This window comes from Melozone crissalis, unplaced genomic scaffold (genome assembly GCF_028551555.1).
Source record: "Melozone crissalis strain CALT ecotype California unplaced genomic scaffold, PUWL_Pcris_2 ptg000063l_1, whole genome shotgun sequence".
Taxonomy (NCBI): Eukaryota; Metazoa; Chordata; class Aves; order Passeriformes; family Passerellidae; genus Melozone; species Melozone crissalis.
The window spans coordinates 10,325,366-10,343,115 of NW_026535841.1; the positions used below are offsets into that span (position 1 = coordinate 10,325,366).

At 46.7% G+C, this 17,750-nt stretch overlaps 1 protein-coding gene across 1 annotated transcript; it reads left to right on the forward strand.

The window, feature by feature from the left end:
- The first annotated feature begins 1,211 nt into the window (after positions 1 to 1,211).
- Positions 1,212 to 17,522, forward strand: PITPNB (phosphatidylinositol transfer protein beta). The gene is made up of 12 exons (XM_054288836.1): positions 1,212 to 1,282; positions 2,205 to 2,235; positions 3,064 to 3,209; positions 3,779 to 3,870; positions 3,995 to 4,002; positions 5,088 to 5,162; positions 6,301 to 6,384; positions 10,336 to 10,413; positions 10,914 to 11,024; positions 11,561 to 11,683; positions 15,706 to 17,210; positions 17,244 to 17,522. Exons 1-11 carry the CDS (start codon positions 1,263 to 1,265, stop codon positions 15,754 to 15,756), a joined length of 819 nt encoding a protein of 272 aa, XP_054144811.1. The 5' UTR covers positions 1,212 to 1,262; the 3' UTR covers positions 15,757 to 17,210; positions 17,244 to 17,522.
- Positions 17,523 to 17,750: the final 228 nt, after the last annotated feature.

The following is a 17,750-nucleotide window of genomic DNA, read 5'->3' on the forward strand; positions in this document are numbered from 1 at the left end:
CACAGGATTAACTTCCATCATTATGTAAACCAAGATAAAGCCAAATTCAACACAAAGAACAGGCCTTAGGTGGTCCCATCCCTCTGCCCCCCTGTGGTATTCACATGTCCTCTGAACAGAGAGAAAAGAATGATCAGAACAATTCTTATCTCATTTGCTGCTCCTGTGTTTGTGAACATGTGGAATGTGTTGGAAGATTATTTACCTGAAGGAATTTGGTAATTGGATTCTGCTGAGGATTGTTTTGTGGTATTCACACCCCCAACCAGGAGCCTCGGTAGGACTTGTCCCTGTCACACTGCCCTGCATCACTGCCATTCCTCTCCTCCAGGCTCCTCACAGCCAGAAGGGCTCCTCCACTTCGGGCTGATTTCTGCCTTCTTCCAATGCTTCTGAGCTTTCGGACCTGCAGACACCTTTAACTTTCTATTTTTTAGCGCCAGCTGAAGGTGGAAGCTCCAGCCCGGCTGAACCTTCTGCAGGTGTCAGGTCATTATTAATCCCTGTCCTTCCTGTGACTGCGATGGAGGCGAAAAGAAATGGTTTCACAAGAGGGCGGCATTGGCCGCGGAAACCGAGGCTGTTCGGATTTTCTGTGGTTTCATTTGTGTGGCAACACAGGGGCAGCCCAGGGTTAACTGCGATCCGCGGGAGAAGGATTTTGCTTGAAGCAGATTGGAAAAGTGTAAAAGGGGATTTGAGTGTGCCAGAGGCAGAGGAGGGGGCGGTGCCGCCAGGGCAGCGGAGCCGGTGTGACAGCGGAACCGGGCTCCCCGAAATTCACCGACACTGCAGCTCCTCCCTTCCCACACGCCGCGGGTGACCCCATCCGGCAACGGCGGCGTGAGGGCGGAGCGGCCAACCGGGGTGTCCGGCACCGGCCCGCCCGGCAGTGCGCAGGGTCCGTCCCGCTGCCCTGCAGGCTCGCGCTCGGTACCGGGAACCGCCGGCACCGCGCCCCAGACCGGTCCCAGTCCCGCTCTCTGTCCCCGCTCCCCGCCGGGCCCCTCACGCCCCGCACCGGCGCCCGACGATGACGTCACCCCGTCAGCAACGACGGGCGGGCGGAGGCGCACCGGAGCCGGCCCGGCTCGTTCTGATTGGCTGCCGACGGGTGAGGTGTGAGCTCGCGGGGGCTGCGCGCCCTCGGATTGGCGGGGAGCGGCGCGTGCGCGCCTCCGGGCGAGGCCCGAGCGCGATTGGGCGCGCGGGCGGGGGCGGCGCCTGGCCCGGGAGCGGCGCGTGCGCGGAGCGGCGGGAAGATGGTGCTGATCAAGGAGTTGTGAGTGGGGGCGGCGGGGCCGTGCCGGGGCCGGGCCGGGGGGAGCCGAGCGGGCACCGGGGCCGCCGCCACCGCCGCAGCGCCCGCGAGCGCCCCGCCCGGGCCGCGGCCCCGCGGGGCTTTCCCAGCCGCGCCCGCCGCCGCCGGGGCCCGCCCGCGCCGCCCCTGCCGTGTGGCCCCGGGTTCGCCGCTTCCTGCGGGGCGCGGGGCCGCTCGGTCCGGCGGGGCCGCCGTGACGGGAAGGGGCGCTGGGCACGGTTCGAGCGGGGCCGGGCGGGCCCTGCCCGCAGCGAGAGCCGCGGCCGCGCACCGGCTGCTCCGCGAGCTCCGCGCCGGGAGCCGGGCTGGGCCGGGCCGGGCCGGGACAGCGGCGGGGCCCGGGGGCTCCGTGCCCGTTCCCCTCAGCGAGCGACGCCCATGGCAGCGGGGACAGCCCCGAGCGGGGCCGCTGCCCTGCCCTGCTCCCGGCTCCCGGCTCGGCAATGGGCAGATCCGTGCCCCGGGGGCTCCTGCCAGCGAAGCTCGGGCTGGTTTGTTCCTCTGTCCCGGCTTTTGCTAATTATTTCAAAGTCCAGTGACTGTCAGTGGTAGTGCAGGTAATGTGTAGGTTGAAAAGTTTATAAACAAATTTGGCATAACACGAAGTTATTGTGGCAGAGCTGGAAGTAGATCTCAGATTTCCTGGCTCTTTTGTGCGGGTTCTAACATGTTCCATCCCTTGTGTTTCCTTTTGTGTCTGGCATTGAACTTTACTTGGGTTTTTTGGGTTATATCCAAAGCCTTCCCGTCACAGAGATTTCTGAAGAGAAAACTTGAATTGGCTCCTTTTGACACTTCTTCATTCAGCATCTGTGTTATATCTGTTATCTGCAGGTGAAGTCTACTGATTCATTTTACTGAGTTTTCTCTTTTCCTTTTTCAGCCGAGTGGTTTTACCTTGCTCCGTGCAAGAGGTATGTCCTGATCATCCTCCCTGCTTTATTCAGGGCTGGGAGGGGATTTTTTGTCAGAAATGTGGCCAGCCTGAGTGCAAACATTCCCTGTGCTGTGGCTGCACTGACAGAGATGAGTGACACAGGTGTGATTCCTGTTCTGAGCAAGGAATTTCCAAGGAAGCAAATGCAGCACCGAACCTTCCACTGCCGGCAGGGCAGTTGTGCCCTGTGGCAGCACTTTGCTGCTGGTCCAGCACTGAGGGACTCCAAGCCTTTTCCTGAAGCCACAGGTGAAGGAATTGTCTTCCCAGACCTGAAGCCAGCAATTCAATGGCACTGAAGTGCAGTTCAATGAGTCATGATAGGATCTCTGTCATGACAGGGTGCTGAATGTGCTTCAGAGGGAAATATCACACTTGTTGTGTAGGGTGCATTTCCTGGGTCCTGTAAGGGCATTTAGTTGGTTGAAAGTGTGAATTGGGAAGGCTCAGAGCTGGAAATCAGTCACTCCAAAATTTATAAACTCCAAATTGACATTTCTTGGTGCACTGAAGGACAACAAATACATTTAGCTCTTGGGATAGGAAAAATGAAATTATGGTGTGCACCAAAGTGTTGGGTGGCTGTGGAACAGCTGGGGTGTAGACCTGGTGTTTGTGAGCTGCAGATATGTGTTACCAAAAAGTTGTCAGAATTCACTAAAAATCTTTTCTATGGTGTATTTTACTTTGCTGATAGTCTTTTTTGTACTGCTGAATTGTCAGAGGAAACAGCTAATTGTTTTTAACATGTTAAAAGGTTTTGGCCAACTTTGGTGCTAACATTTGGCTTCTCTCCCCTTTGCAGTATCAAGTTGGGCAGCTTTATTCTGTGGCAGAAGCTAGCAAAAACGAAACAGGAGGTGGGGAAGGAATTCAGGTCTTAAAAAACGAGCCTTATGAACAGGATGGCGAGAAGGGACAATATACTCACAAAATCTATCACTTAAAGAGGTGAGAAAAGCCTTGATGCACGTTGTAGTCCCTTGGTATTGAGCAAGAAATGTTGAAAGGTGAGGTTTAATTTGCTGAATGGTGTATGAGTGCTCTGCTGAGCGGGGAAATGTGAAATACAATGGATTTTAAGTATGTGGGATATTTGTCTGGGACAGCTGAAGGAATTGTTGCTTGCTCTGGACAGGAGTCAGAGATGAGTGGGACATAAAGTTCCTGCTGCAGGTCAGGAGCTGCTTGCCAGGGAGCTGGAGGTGAGGGCTCTGTGCTGTGCTCCTCCTCAGGAGGTGTCTTTGCTGCTCTGCAAGAGGAGGGATAGCACAGCATTCCCCATGATCGCACAGCTCCCTCTCAGTCACCTTATCATTATCTTTCCCATTTTTTCTCAACCCTGTCATGATCAGGAAGGTTTCTGAAGTTCCTTTGTATTTCACTTTGTATTTCACAAGGTACATCATAACCCCTCAAATGCTTGGGTAGAAAGTGCCTTTCTTATTGGAGTGGGAGGAACCAATGAGGAATTTCAGCTGGCAGGATTTTAAACACATTGTCCGTGTTTGTTTTCCCAGTAAAGTCCCTGGGTTTGTAAGGATGATTGCTCCAGAAGGTTCCCTGGTGTTCCATGAGAAGGCCTGGAATGCATATCCCTACTGTAGAACAAGTGAGTGTCCCCCTGTGTGTTCTGTTGGTGTTTTTACATGTGAAACCCTTCAGAAACAATTGTATCTAATGATGCTCTGTGTTTTCTTTTCCTCTGCACTGCACGTGTTTTCCAACGACTCCAGTTGTGACAGTGAGTATTTGAAATCCTACCAATCATATTTTGGGTTTTTTGACATATATTTTATCTGTTACTACCATTACAATTGTCTGGCTCCAGCGTGTCACATGTGCCTTGCTAGGACTCCTGGTGTAGAGTACAACAAAGCAACTCCCTGTGCTTTATTTGTCTGCACATGGCTGTAATTAGAACTGTAATTTGTCAGAGAAATTATTTCATTTTTTATGTCTTCTTTTATGCCTTTAAGTATGATGCATAATGTCTGTCCTGGTAAGCCATAGTGCTAAGAAAAGTGGGAGGGGAAAAGTGACATATCAGAGCTTCTGCACTCCTGCATGCAGGAAGAGCAGAGACATTGAATCAGTCCCTGCCTGTCTGAAATGCCACTGCTGTAAAATGAATTCCTGCCCCAGTTAAAATGGGATAACTGGGAGCCTAAGTGGATCAGCACAGCTCAGGATTTGGGTTTGTTTTATTAAGATGTATGGGAGACACGTTATTAAGATTTTTTTACATGTTTTGGTGACCTGTTTAATGACAACTTGTAGTTAAATGTTAAACTGCTTTATCTGCTCCCTTGCAAACGTGCTTTAGATTGTTACCATGTGGATGTGACACAAGTGAGTTTGAGCTGTTGAGTTTGACTCACTGTGGTACCTGAGCACACAGGTGTGTGCCCCCTGACATTTGGAATCAGCAGGGCTCTGTCACTGACTTTAGATGTACAATTTGGTGGCAGCTGGACTATTGTGATCCAGCTTTATGATTGTCATTGTGCTGTACAGTAACATCTAACTGCAGGATTGATAATTGGAAAATTACTTGAACATTGAGGTAAAGAACTTCAGGGTTATTTCTACTGGTGTGCACAGGTAGAGCTGGATTTCTTAAACATGACTGGTTTTAATTTAGTACTCTAATTTAAGATTATCATATACTTATTTCTATGTGTAGGTAAGGGGGCTGTTGCTCTGGTAATTTCAATATATTGTGTTGCTAGTCAGGGATTAGTAGTGGCATGTATGTAGATACCATTTATCTGAGCCAGATCAGAGAGATGTAATCAAACTTGTGCTTTTTGCTTTTAATTCTTACAGAATGAATACATGAAAGATGATTTCTTCATAAAAATTGAGACCTGGCATAAACCAGATTTGGGAACAACAGAGAACGTGAGTTGGGGTTTGGATACCAAGCCTTAGTGCAATTTTACAATTAGTAGAGATCAAGTATTTTATACCTGGTGATGGTGGATAATTACTGCATAAAGTCAATGCCTGACCAGTGAGTAAAGCAAAAAAGCATTTCTCAGGTCCTTGCAGGGTGGTCAAGCTGTCTCATCTAAGGAGATCAGGAGAAGGGGTTTGGTTTTTATGTTTAGAGGCCAATACAGATGCTTGATTTTCATGCCAATACTTAAATAGCTTTTCAGGAGGCCCTTTTGTTAATTTAATTTCTTTTACTGTAGATTTGCTACTGCGAGTTAGGTTGACAAGTTTATTTGAAAACAGGTTTCACAAGAGCACTGGAGTTGATCTGTGAACACTCTGTAGTTAAATACTGAAGGTGCCTCTGAATTATCCCAGCTGCTGATGTTCTTGTTTTGTCCCCAGACAATCACTTTGGTTCATGTGTCACTTCAGGAAAATTTTGATCTGTATTGACAAACATTTACAAACCATCCAGAGAGGAGTAGTTGTCAGTCTGTTTCCAGTGCTTGGGTGAGCTGTAGCTCTGGATGTGCTGCACAGGAGGGGATTGTTCTTGGGCAGCTCCCCTGGCTGTAACTGAGTTTAGTGTGCTGGACAGACCACAGGTGTGGAGCTGATTCCATCCTCTGACCTTCACACACCCTCAGACTGCACCTGGTCCACCTTCAAGGCAGTCCTGTGATTCTGGGAACCTGTGAGATCAGGTTATTGAAATCTGCATTTTTGCACTTGGAATTCTTACACCTTTCTAGCTCAAAAAGTTCATGCAGATTATGGAATGGTTAATGACTCTAATTACAGCTTGATTTCATTAGTGCTAACAAATGTCACAGATGAATAGAGCTTAATCTTAAATGCAGGTTTCCTGAATGCACAAGAAGTGAAGGCTTTGTGCTGGTTTAAAATTGATTAGTGAGTGAATTAAACTGTAATTGTGGAGATCATTCCCTTTAGAAAGGCAGAGGAAGAAGGGGTAGGTTTGGAGAATGCTGCTTTTACAGCATCCTGAAAAACTCCCTGGCACACACATGTACTGCACCAAGTGATCACTGATTCCAGCATGGGAATAATTCCTTCTTTTTTTTTTTTTCTTTTACAGGTTCACAATTTAGATCCAAACACATGGAAGAGTGTTGAGGTTGTCCACATTGACATTGCAGATAGAACTCAAGTAGAACCAGGAGTAAGTAAATGTTCTGCTCTTAGGATTGGGATGTATCATGCAGGTGATTCCTTTTGTGCTTTGTGTTTTTAGTGAATAAGCTAAAATGGTGTGGATTTCACCCAACAGAGACATGAGAAGTGTCTTTAACAGAACCATTCATTGATGTGCCTGCCTTCCTTCTTTGGTTTCACTGCTGATTCTTCCTGCACATCTGGATCTGCTAGGGCTGTTGCCTGGTTTGTTAAATTTTAACAGCTGGACTCTTGGATGTGTAATCGTTTTTGGACAGCAGGAAAATGATAGGCACTAATATGGAGACTTGTGTTTGCACAATAAATGTGATTGGTTTTGTGCAAGGAGAGCCTCTTTATACTGTTTAACTGTTATTTTCTGAAAGTAGATACTTGGATATCCCGCATTCTGGGAAGAAGACTTCTTTGCAGGAAGTCCTTGGAACTATTTTCAGCACAAAATCCTCTTTTTTATTTTGTGTATTTCACCTAAAGAGTCTCAAAACTGAGTGCAGAGTGGTTTCATCCAGAGTCTTAAGTCTCTTCTGATGTACATTTCTACATTGTTACATTTCTACATTTTTGTTTCCTTTTTATAAACTTCTAGCACCATTTCCAGGGTATTTGCAGATTCAAGCTCACAGTATAGTCCATTTTTGTGTAGGAATACTTGGAACTCGTTTTCACCATGTGATTGAATTTATTTCCATTTCATCTCCCAGAAACTCTGTTTTGCTAAATCTTGACTTCATTAACCAAAGCCTGGCTTTGTGATTAAACTCTTAGCAGACCCTGGTAACTCTGAGTTACCTGCAGACTGACATCCTTGCTGGTTTCTTGTTTTCCCCTTCTGGGATGAGACATCAGGAATCCTCTGGGACCCACACTTGGAGTCTCTTCTGTTATAAAAGCCTGAAGTTTCTGGCCTTTGTCTTCTCTTTCTTTACTTCTGAGGACTTCAGGAAAGACATTTTCTATTTGTGCTGATATCTTTATCAAGTTTAGGTAATGGAACTTGAATTTATTTTTTTTTTCTTGAAAGTTCAGCTACCTCATAACAAAATTGCCAAGACTCATGCTCATTTAAGTATGTATAGAAATAATTTAGGTGACAGCTGTGACTTTCTTTAGATACACATTTAACCCTGCCTTCCCTTAATCATCTCCAGCATGCAGTCTGTGTCACTTTATGTTGTTTGTATAAAAAAGTGACTTGCCAGGAGAGAAAGACTTTTTAAAGTGTAAGCAAAAATGAGCACTTGATGAGCATCAGAGGAGGCTGTGGTTTTGGAAATAATTTGTAGAAAAGCAGAGTGTAGTGAAAACAAATTGAAATCAGGTTTATAGCTATTTTTGTACAAGGAGGACATTAAATGTCTTGTTTAGGTCATAGTGGATCTTTATTACTTGAAAGAAAGTTTTGAAGTTACAGTTTTGTACGAATGGATTTGGATTTTGGAGTTTGGATTTCTGTGTGCTGTCCATTTTTCTACAGTCTGAGGAAATATATTGGAATATAGGAATTGCTATTTGTAGTCTGTAAGGAAGTGTTAAAAGATTCTTAAGTTGCAGAGCTTGATAGGTGGATCTCTCCCATTTCAGACTTAATTAATCACAACAGGCAGCTAAACAGCTCCATGTTATTAGTGCTGAACCTTGGAATCATCATGCAATGACACATCCCATGGGACAGCCTATCTGTGTACAAATATGATGTGCTTTTAGTTCTGTACCCTCTTTTCATCCTGTTTATAAATATTCATCTCTCCCAGCCTGTTCCCAGTGACCTTTACCTCCTGGCACCACGGTGTGTGTCCCTGATAGCCAGGCTGCTTCCATTCCCATTTGAACCTTGGCATTCCTTCAAAGGTGATCTGATCTCAGGCAATGGTTCCCCTGATAGCTGTGCTGCAGCTGCAGGACTCCTCAGGAGATGGCAGTGATTGCAAGGCATTTTTTATTAAAAGCCTTTTAGCTAAACCTCCTAAAACACAGCAGTGCCTGTCAGGGCAGTGTACAGTGGTGCTGGTGACTGTTTCAGTTATGAGAGATGGAATCATGCACTGAGTTGGGAGTGTGGCATACTTGGATAAACCTGATTTTGGTCTTCTGGTGTGCTGTGAATGAGCAGTCAGAGTGTGGATGATGTTGGAGGGGAGTTCTGGTAGGTGGTGCCTTCCTCAGGATCTGTATGTGAGTTTTTTTCTTGATAACACCAGTAGTATGTACATTCTCCTGCTGAAAACACTAATACAATACTGAGCTGGAAGGTTAGAATTTGTTAGTGTGATGCCACTAGTTAGTGTGATGCCACTCCATGTTCAGTGCCATTTTCATGGTTTGCAGATCAGGCATCAAACTTGTGTAATTGTCATTTTAGGTTCTAAAAGTTTTCTTAAAATCATTCTGTCCTGTTTGAATTTTTATACCATTTGATAGTGAACCATGAGTTCTCAGGAGCTCTGTTACACTCTGACCAGCTGTAAAGACTGAGAATGAGAATTGTAAAGAAGTGCCCAGGTTCTGGGTTTGTTGTGATATGACTTTGTTGTATGTGGTTCACAGTCTCTCTAAATCATTATTAATAATAGGTGGTTGCATTCATGCATATTATACTGAGAATTTGAGCAGAAACTGCCTGGGAAATGCTATTTGTTTATTTCTTTGAAATGGGTTTGCTCCTCTGTCCTGTTATGCTGCTGCAGGCTGATGTTTGCCTGTCTGGCTTTCCAGAGGGCTTCAGGGGTTTGAGCTGTAATATTTGCTCCAGCAGCTGCCTGTTTTTCTTCCTAAGAAGGACTTGTTGTTGTCAGGAGTTAAGCTCTTGCTGCACACATATTTTCCTTAAACTCTGCAAAGAACTGTTGTTTATTTGTACTTTGGCTCTAGTCCAGTCTTCTTCCCTGCATGCTTGTAGGATTTGTGTGTAGAGAAGAGTTCCTACAATGCTCTCCTGTCCATCTAGGCTTTAGTCTATAAAAGGTTTTTCCTGTCCTTAATAGGATTTGGGTTAACTGAGTTCTAAAAGGTCTTGGTTCAAAGCTTCTGTCTCTAGCATAGAAAACTCCACCTATTTCCTTGGAATTTCTGCTTTCACTCCTACATTTTACTCATAGCTAACATTTTCTTCCCCAGTGTTTCCAGCTGTGGTTATTTTTATGTGGGTCCTAAATGCAAGAGCACAGTTGCTTTTTAGCAGTGTTCCTGTGCAGAGGGAGGTAGGATGGCAGGTGACAGCATCACGTGGAGTTGAGTGTCCCTGGGGTACCCAGACCAATCATTCCACCCCACAAACCAGGCAGATCAAGGCTGCACATGGAGCTCAGTGTGAATGCCTCATGCCTCACACCACTGCAGTGAGCTCTGCTTTGGCAGGATGCTCACACAGTGAAAATAAATTCAGGCCTGTCTCAATGCAGTACCTGCTTTTATTTATAAAACTGGCACTAAGAGCTGGAATTCTTGTGTTTCTCTTCAGCATGTTGCTGCCCCAAACCAGCAGCAGCTCTGCCAACAATTAGTTACACAGAGCAAAATTGTTTATCCATTGCTATAGCTTGATTCACTTCAATGTCTTCTACCCAGAGGCTGGGTGAAATTTTTAAAATGCAGTCAGGAGCAGGATTCCCTCGTGTTCTGCCTCCTTCCCTCCTGTTCTGCCTCCCCAGCAGAGGCCATGAATAGCTTTGGCTATTCAGTGTTGCAGCCTGAACAGCTCTGGCATGCTGGTTGTGAATTATTTCCTTCTCCTCCTCTCAGAGATCACAGAGCCAGAGGGGCAGTGCAGATGTCACAGTGTGCACAGCAAGGGCAGCCCTGGAGAGCTCTTGTGTTGTGTTGGGAGCAGGGGTGACGGAGCCAGCCTGTGCTGCTCCCATCCTGCTCCAGCAGAAGCTTTACACAGTGGGATATTGAATCTGGTGGTGTTTTCTGACTCTCAGAGTGTTTTATGTTACAGGACTACAAAGCTGATGAAGATCCTGCATTATTCCAGTCAGTTAAGACAAAGAGAGGACCTCTGGGGCCAAACTGGAAGGTAGGAATACCTTCTGTACTAGGAACTGTTGTTACAGCCTTAGGAATTCTTTATCAGCACAAGAACAAAGTTGATGGTTCCTTCAGAACTTGGCTCAGCTCCGGCTGAGGAACAAATTTTCTGTGGCCCAGCACATCCCTCGTGTGACACTCCAAAAGCAGCACAGAACTTGCCAGTACTCCCTGCCAGCCATCAAAATCTATTCCAGGAGGGAATGAGCTGTGTGTGCACACCAGAGATCCCCACAGGAATTGAGCAGCTCACTCCTGTGCCCTGGAGTGAATCACAGGGAGTCTGTCAGGAACAGCCCCAAGTTACTGATTAGAATTATGTTTTTCTGTAATAATTCTTAGAATCATATGTTTATTATCATAACAACATTGTTAAATTGAATTAATTTACTATAAATTATACTATTTATCATTCTAATGCTCTAATTATAATTTCTAATAATTAAACTTTTAAAGTATTAAAACTTCTTTTCTATTATCGCCAAACAGAAAGAGTTAGCAACTGATGAGGAGTGTCCCAAAATGTGTGCTTACAAATTGGTGACCATCAAATTTAAGTGGTGGGGACTGCAGAACAAAGTGGAAAATTTTATACAAAAGGTGAGTATTTCTGCCTTCTGGGGCTGTGCTGATGTGGGGGTTGGAGCAGGAGCAGTGCTGCAGTTTCCTATTGCTCACAGCCAGGGAATTCCTGTCCTTTTCCCCAGCCAGTCAAACCACTTGTGTCTTGGTTTGCTGCAAGTGGGGCTTCACTGGAATTACCAGAACAATTCTCTAGGGAAAAAAAAGCAAAGTCTTCAGGAAGTGGTTGTTCTGGTTTGGCTGCTGCCACCTTGGAGCTGGAACAGATTTTAACAACATTCTTCATAATTCTCAAGTAATGTGAATGGCTGAACTTTCTTGAAACTCTTTTTTGATAGTGAAATGTGCTCATTCTTTCCATGTTAAAGATGAGGTGAATTTGAGAGATGAGGTGAATTTAAATTGGATCCAGGGGTGTGAGGTGGCTGAATCTGTAGCAGTGTGAAGCAACACTCACTTGAAGATTTCAACTCTTCAAACTGAGCAGCTGCTATCACTTCACCAGCCTTTAGCAATTCCTACCTGTGATCTAATGCTTGTTTATCTTCTTAAAGCAAGAAAAAAGGATATTTACCAACTTCCACCGCCAGCTGTTCTGTTGGATTGACAAGTGGATTGAGCTGACTATGGAGGACATCAGGAGGATGGAGGATGAAACCCAGAAGGAGCTGGAAGCGGTAAGAAAGCTTTTTTTGTAAGGCTGTGTGTGCTTCTAGCTGCAGATTTATCTGTGCAGAAACTGAGGCCAGTTGTGTGGTGTCCATGCCCGTGTGTGTGTGTTTGGGCAGTGGCTGATGGGCACTGTGGCTCCTTGGGCTCCTGCACTCTGTGCTGATTTAAGGTGAGTACCTCTGATGTCATTAACTGCAGGATTATTTATCTCTGTGTTTATGGCACCACACCCTCTGCAAATGTCCCACTCAGGGCCCTTTTGTCACTCCTTGGTTGGAACTCAAAGCTGCCACTGTCCCATTCCATCATGTGTCTTGCTTTGTCTCATTTCTGCTCATCACTAGACCTGATCACTTTTTCTCTTCAAGCAAGTTTGTGTCACCTTTCAGCTGTTCCACTTCTGATTAGCACACCAAACCAAAGTCTTCCAAAAAGAAAGTTCAGTAAAATCAGCTGGGATCATGTCAGTTTTCCTGCTTTAGTGGCTGTGAGGGCCAAATCCATGTGGGTGATGTCTGGGAGAAAGCCCAGCCTTAGGGCACTGTCCCTGCTCTCTCCATTCAGAGGCAGAGCACCACCCCAGGCTGGGAAGGAAGCTTTCTTCTGTAGAGTCTTTTTAGACCATGACCTTTTCCATGAACCTTTCCCATGTTCAATCCCACTGGCATTTTTGCCATTCTTGGATTTGCAGTTGTATTTCCTTCCCATTTTGACAATTGCTTCATGCCTCAAACCCAGTCTGGTAACCCAGACAGTTCCAGTGTCTTGGTTCTTCCAAGACACAATGTGTCTTCAGCTAAACTTGCAGTTTGCCTGGTTTGGCCCATGCCAGACACCTCTGACCTGGCTGCCCAAGGCTCCAGAACAGGAGCCCTGGGGCACCTTCTGTGCTCTGTGCCTGGTGAGTCTTTGCTCTTGGTACCAAAGCAGCTGCAGCTCCTCCCTCCCCACTTGTGCCCTCCAGGGCCTTTCCAGGCAGTGTGGAACAGCCTGTGTGGTGTAGGGGTGTTTCCTGCATTTGGAAAAGTGTTTCTTCACACTCCTGTGCTGAGCTGTAGCACCAAATGCTCTTTGCCCATAAGCTGGAGGGTTTGGGTCAGCAGCCCCAGAATGTGCTGTGGACAAGGTTGGTGTTCACTCACTCTTGTGAGCAGATCTTGTGCTCTCTCATGGGCATTTGGGTATTTTTGGCAGTTGTTTTCTCAAATCAAGGGGATTTTCTTCTTGAATTCTAATTTACACCTGATCCTGTTCCTAGAGCCACCAGTTCCCAGGTGTCTGTGGAGGAGGAAGCATAACAGCTGTCCTCTCTAAACTTACTTTTGCCAGAAGGATTTCCTTTTGCACATCCATAGTTCTTAATTTGGACTGAAACAGACTTTATCCAGTTTCCTGAGCAAGGGTAGTGGCAGTGAGGAGTGCACACCAGAGGTGTGCTGGAGAGAGGCAGCAGAATTTTGCATACCTGTGTGCATGGTGAGATTGTTTCTTTGTGTCTCTCTGGACTGTGGATGTTTTGTTTCACATTTCTCACTGGTAAGTAGCTCCTTTTAAATATTTTTTTCCAAGATATTTGCTGTTCTTTTAGTTCTTACTTTCAGCCAAACCCAGCTCACATGTGTCTAACATTTATCCTCATTCTTAAACATCAAATGTATTTACTTAATATTTTCTCATTTTGCAAAGGCAAATTGTTTTTTGCAAATTGTTGTATAAGATGTTAGTGTCAGGAATTTGGAATTGTGCATTGTTGAAAAAGTTGGGTTGTTTTGGTTTGTTCTTTTTCACAAGATAAATGTATGATGTTGCACTAACCCAGATTTCTGTGAAATGTGAGAGGAGTGAGGACCTACTGTCTTGGGGATTTTCCAGTTATTACAAGAGGGATATCTACAAACACCTCTAAATGATGTAATTTCCATGGGTTTATGGTGCATTGCATTATTAGACAACCTAAGGGCAAAAATGTCACTGCCAAATAATATCAATGCTAGTTTTATCCAAAATAATTTGTCATCTTGTTTCATATTCAACTACTCCATCCATTGTGCTCACCAGTAACTGCCATTACATCCCCAGTACACCACAAGGTGTTTTATGGCCAGGACCTCTGGGAGTGAGTGCTCAGGGGTGAGGTGCTCAGTGTGACACAGATTTGTCCCTGCAGTGCTCAGGAGTGGCCAGGGCAGCCCTAGGCAGTTCTGTGGTGCTGAGAGGCAAACCTGGCACAAAGCAGGGCTGGCAGTGCATGTTCTTTCCCTGGTTCTCTTCCCCTCCTCATGAACACCCTTTCTTCCTCCTGCTCTGAGCTGATCTTTCTCTGGGTTCTGTGCACATTCCAGTTCTTTTGTTGCTCCTGTGCTTCATCTTCAGTCAATTTTTATAGTCAGGATCTCTGCTTTTGTTACTTTCTGTTACTCTCTGAATCCTCATCAGTGTTCTTCCAGAGTTCCTCTATCCCAGTCCATCTTTTTATCACTGTTTATGTTTCACTTGGTGGATTCTGTCTCTGGCTGCTGGAGATGAGAAGCACCCCTGCTCCATGAAACATGCATCAGCTCATCAGTGCAGAGTAGGAAAGCATCAGGTCCAGCCAGAGCCCTGTGACCAACCTCTCTCATGCCTGTGTGAGGGTAGAGATGCCACACTGGGTACCCTGAGCAGTGATTCCATGCTGAAGCATCGTGGGCTTGGTAAAAATTCCAGCAGCATTTTATTTACAGCTGCTCTCCAGTTCCCAGATCTCCTTGCCAAAAAGAAATGCCATAGCATGGCCAAACCCCCTGAGCTGTAGCTGGAGCTGGCCCTGGCCAGGGAGAGGCAGATCCTGGCCCTGCAGGTCATTCCTTGTCTCATACTAACCACAGCATGGCAGGTTCTGTGTGTGGAGCTCACCTTTTATTTCACTTCAGATGCGTAAGAAGGGTTCCGTTCGAGGCACTTTGGCTGCGGACGTCTAGAGGAGTTCTCTGTAGGTTCTGAGGCAAAGCGAGCTGTGTAAGTCAACTGCTGGATGGAAAAGGAGAAGAGGGATTGATGTTCTTTTGGATGGGAATTGTTAGTAGAAATCATCTTTATGCCCACATAGCCCATGTGGGCCTTGCCTTCCTCCTGCTCGGTAGCGGTGTGGTGGTCAGCAGGTGGGGCTGGCCCACGGTGCCCAGGGCAGCAGGTGGGCACTGGTGCAGGCTCTGAGGCTGGGAGCAGAGTTCCTGCAGCGTTGGGCACCTGCCCTGGTGCCTGGTGCTCCCCCAGAGCAGGCTCTGAGGCTGGGAGCAGAGTTCCTGCAGCGCTGGGCACCTGCCCTGGTGCCTGATGCTCACTCAGCAGGCTCTGAGGCTGGGAGCAGAGTTCCTGCAGCGTTGGGCACCTGCCCTGGTGCCTGATGCTCACTCAGCAGGCTCTGAGGCTGGGAGCAGAGTTCCTGCAGCGTTGGGCACCTGCCCTGGTGCCTGGTGCTCCCCCAGAGCAGGCACCCCAGGTGTGGGATGTGCTGCTGTCGTGGCAATGCTCGCCCCTTCTGGGCTCCAGTCACACAGGCCAGCATCACTTTGCTGCACACACAGGAGCAAAGTGATCTCTGGACTTGGTCCGTGTCACTTAGGGAAGCTGTGGAGCATCACCTTCCAAACAAGTTCAGTTCTTCGAAATCCAGTTCTACCCAGAACACCAAACTGTGTCAGAGCTGTTGCTGCAGGAGCAGCTTCTCCATGAGTTAGAGGCTCTTGGTGCTTGTGCCCAGCCCTTTGGTGCTGCTGTTCCTCTCAGGCACTGTTGTAACATCCCAGTCCAAGGGTTCCACATGCCACTGATCCGTGTGGGCTCCCCACTGAAGGGAGCTGCTCCCAGCCCTGGGGGCAGGTCCTGACCAAGGGCAGCTCCCGCTGAGATTCCCTCAGGAGCCGGCATTGCTTTGGTGTGACTCTGAGGCCCTGTCCTGCCTTTCCCTGGAGATAATCTCCCTGTGTGCTTGGAGCTGTGTCTGGAGCAGCTGCTAATGCAAGAATTGCCCTTCCTCTCTCCACAGCTGCGTAACCAAGGCCAAGTGAGAGGAACGAGTGCTGCCAATGACGAGTGACGCCGGACGGACGCCGGTGCCGGATCCTGGCTGTGTGTGTGGGTGCATGGCTCTGTATATAACTACACACACACATGCAGACACAAGGGGTGGTTACAGTGTCTCTCTCTGGGTGCTATACCTGTCCTAGCAAAGATTCCAAGGAAAACTTGCTTTCATTATGTATACCCCAAGCAAATAAAAGAATCAACTGAGTAGTGTCATTTAAAGGATGAATTTTGCTAACTGGTATGTTCATGAATGTCAATACTGGACCAATTTCTGCCCTACTTGTTTTCTCTCCTGTCCAAGTCACTCTGCTCTAACTTGCCCATCTCTCATTGTAAAGGAACACTCAAACAAGTTAATTTCAGTTTTATGTCTTCCCTATGTGATGAGTTTTTGGAATAGGAACAATGAATGTATTTATAGCTATTTATTTCTGGATTGTCATTATCCTCTAGTCAAATCAGAAAAAAAAATTTCTATTAGTGGAAATTGGAAGACTGTTACTGTTGAATAAGTTTAACCCGAACTTTACCCACTCACTGATTTAAAAGGAAAAAATCATGTTTTATTGGACTTTTGTACATTGAAATGCTAACAGTTTTCTTCATTAAAATTGGCAAGACTAAGGAAAAATGGCTTGTGATTTATAAAGTAGTTTGCAACTTGAAATTTTTCAGAACCTGCTTTTTAGACAAGTACACTGACAGTTCCTGTAGAGCATTTTCCAGTGTATCTTAGGCTGGGCAGTGAGGACAGGGTCAGCCCTTCCCTCCAGGAATACTCCTGCCAGTGCAGTGGCTGTTTTCCAGAGCTTCCCTTTGGAAGCCATGCAAGCATTCTGGATCTCACACACAGCAATGGAACAGAATTGTGATTTTAGCTGTTTTCATGTTGGAAATACACTTTGGGAGATGTAGACTTTGAGATATGCTGACAGTTTCAGTTGTAGCCCCTGACACATTCCCCTGCTGTCTGTGTGGGGCTGATGTGTGAGAGCCCCTGGGATAACAGATGCCTCCTGTAGGAAACTCCAAATGGAAAAGGTTTTCAGCATGTTGAAGGAACTATTCAGAGCACATAACAGGGAGACATTAACCTAATGCTTGTTAGATCAAAGAAAAAGTATTTTTAAAAGCACTAGTTAGATAAAGATCTAATAATGCCTGGTTTCTTCCCAGCAGCATTGGCAGGGCAAGCCTTGCCTGCCTTCCCAGGAGGGCTCTGATTTCTGTTACCATCAGTGACAAAGCATTCCTGCACTGGCAGCAGGGCCAGGTGTGCTGTGCGCCTTGTCCTGGTGCTGGGCACGCTGGCACTGCCACACCTGCCTGGTGCTGGTGCCTCCCCTGTGTGCTGCACCAGCCACCCTCCAGCCCCACAGTATCTCATGTGCTTGGTTTCCTTTCTGGGTTAGTTCAGTGCTTATTTCTCCTGTACCACCAGGAGGTTGGGCTGTAAATGCAGAGGTCATTGAAGTACCCCTGGAACCACACACAGAGGTCATTGAAGTACCCCTGGAACCACACACAGAGGTCATTCAGTACCCCTGGAACCCAAGGGCTCAGGTCACAGTGCTGGAGTTTGTGTCCTGCCATTTTTAATGTGTTGCAATGCAGAGGGAAAGGGGCCCTGTGACTTCCATGGATTTGGACTAGTTGAGAACATTTGAGAGAATCTTGTAGTGAATGTACAATGTTTTGTTTCCTTTGGCAGTCTCTGGTGCAACTGACAAGTAAAGCAGGCAATGAAATTTAATTAAATAAATTTGATCATAAAAAGCTCTGTCTCTTATGTCAGGCACTCACATTTTGCTCCTGAGCTGGCGTGTTTGGGGTCCCAAAGGCTGGGTTTGGTTTGGGATTTCAGGCTGAGCAGCACCTGGAACCTTGGCACTGCTGAGCTGGGAGAACTCAGTGCTGTGGCTGCTGTCTGTGAGGTGCTGGACTGGCAGAGGTGGGACTGGGCATGAGGAGGGGCTGCAGGGTGGGAAGTGCCTCCCATGGGCT

What these genes read in the sequence shown, in the direction of transcription:
- PITPNB (XM_054288836.1), top strand. Translation starts at nt 1,263, where the DNA reads ATGGTGCTGATCAAGGAGTT. An exon ending in ATGGTGCTGATCAAGGAGTT is followed by an intron (nt 1,283 to 2,204) that starts GTGAGTGGGGGC and finishes TTCCTTTTTCAG; the next exon opens with CCGAGTGGTTTTACCTTGCT. An exon ending in CTCTGGGGCCAAACTGGAAG is followed by an intron (nt 10,414 to 10,913) that starts GTAGGAATACCT and finishes ATCGCCAAACAG; the next exon opens with AAAGAGTTAGCAACTGATGA.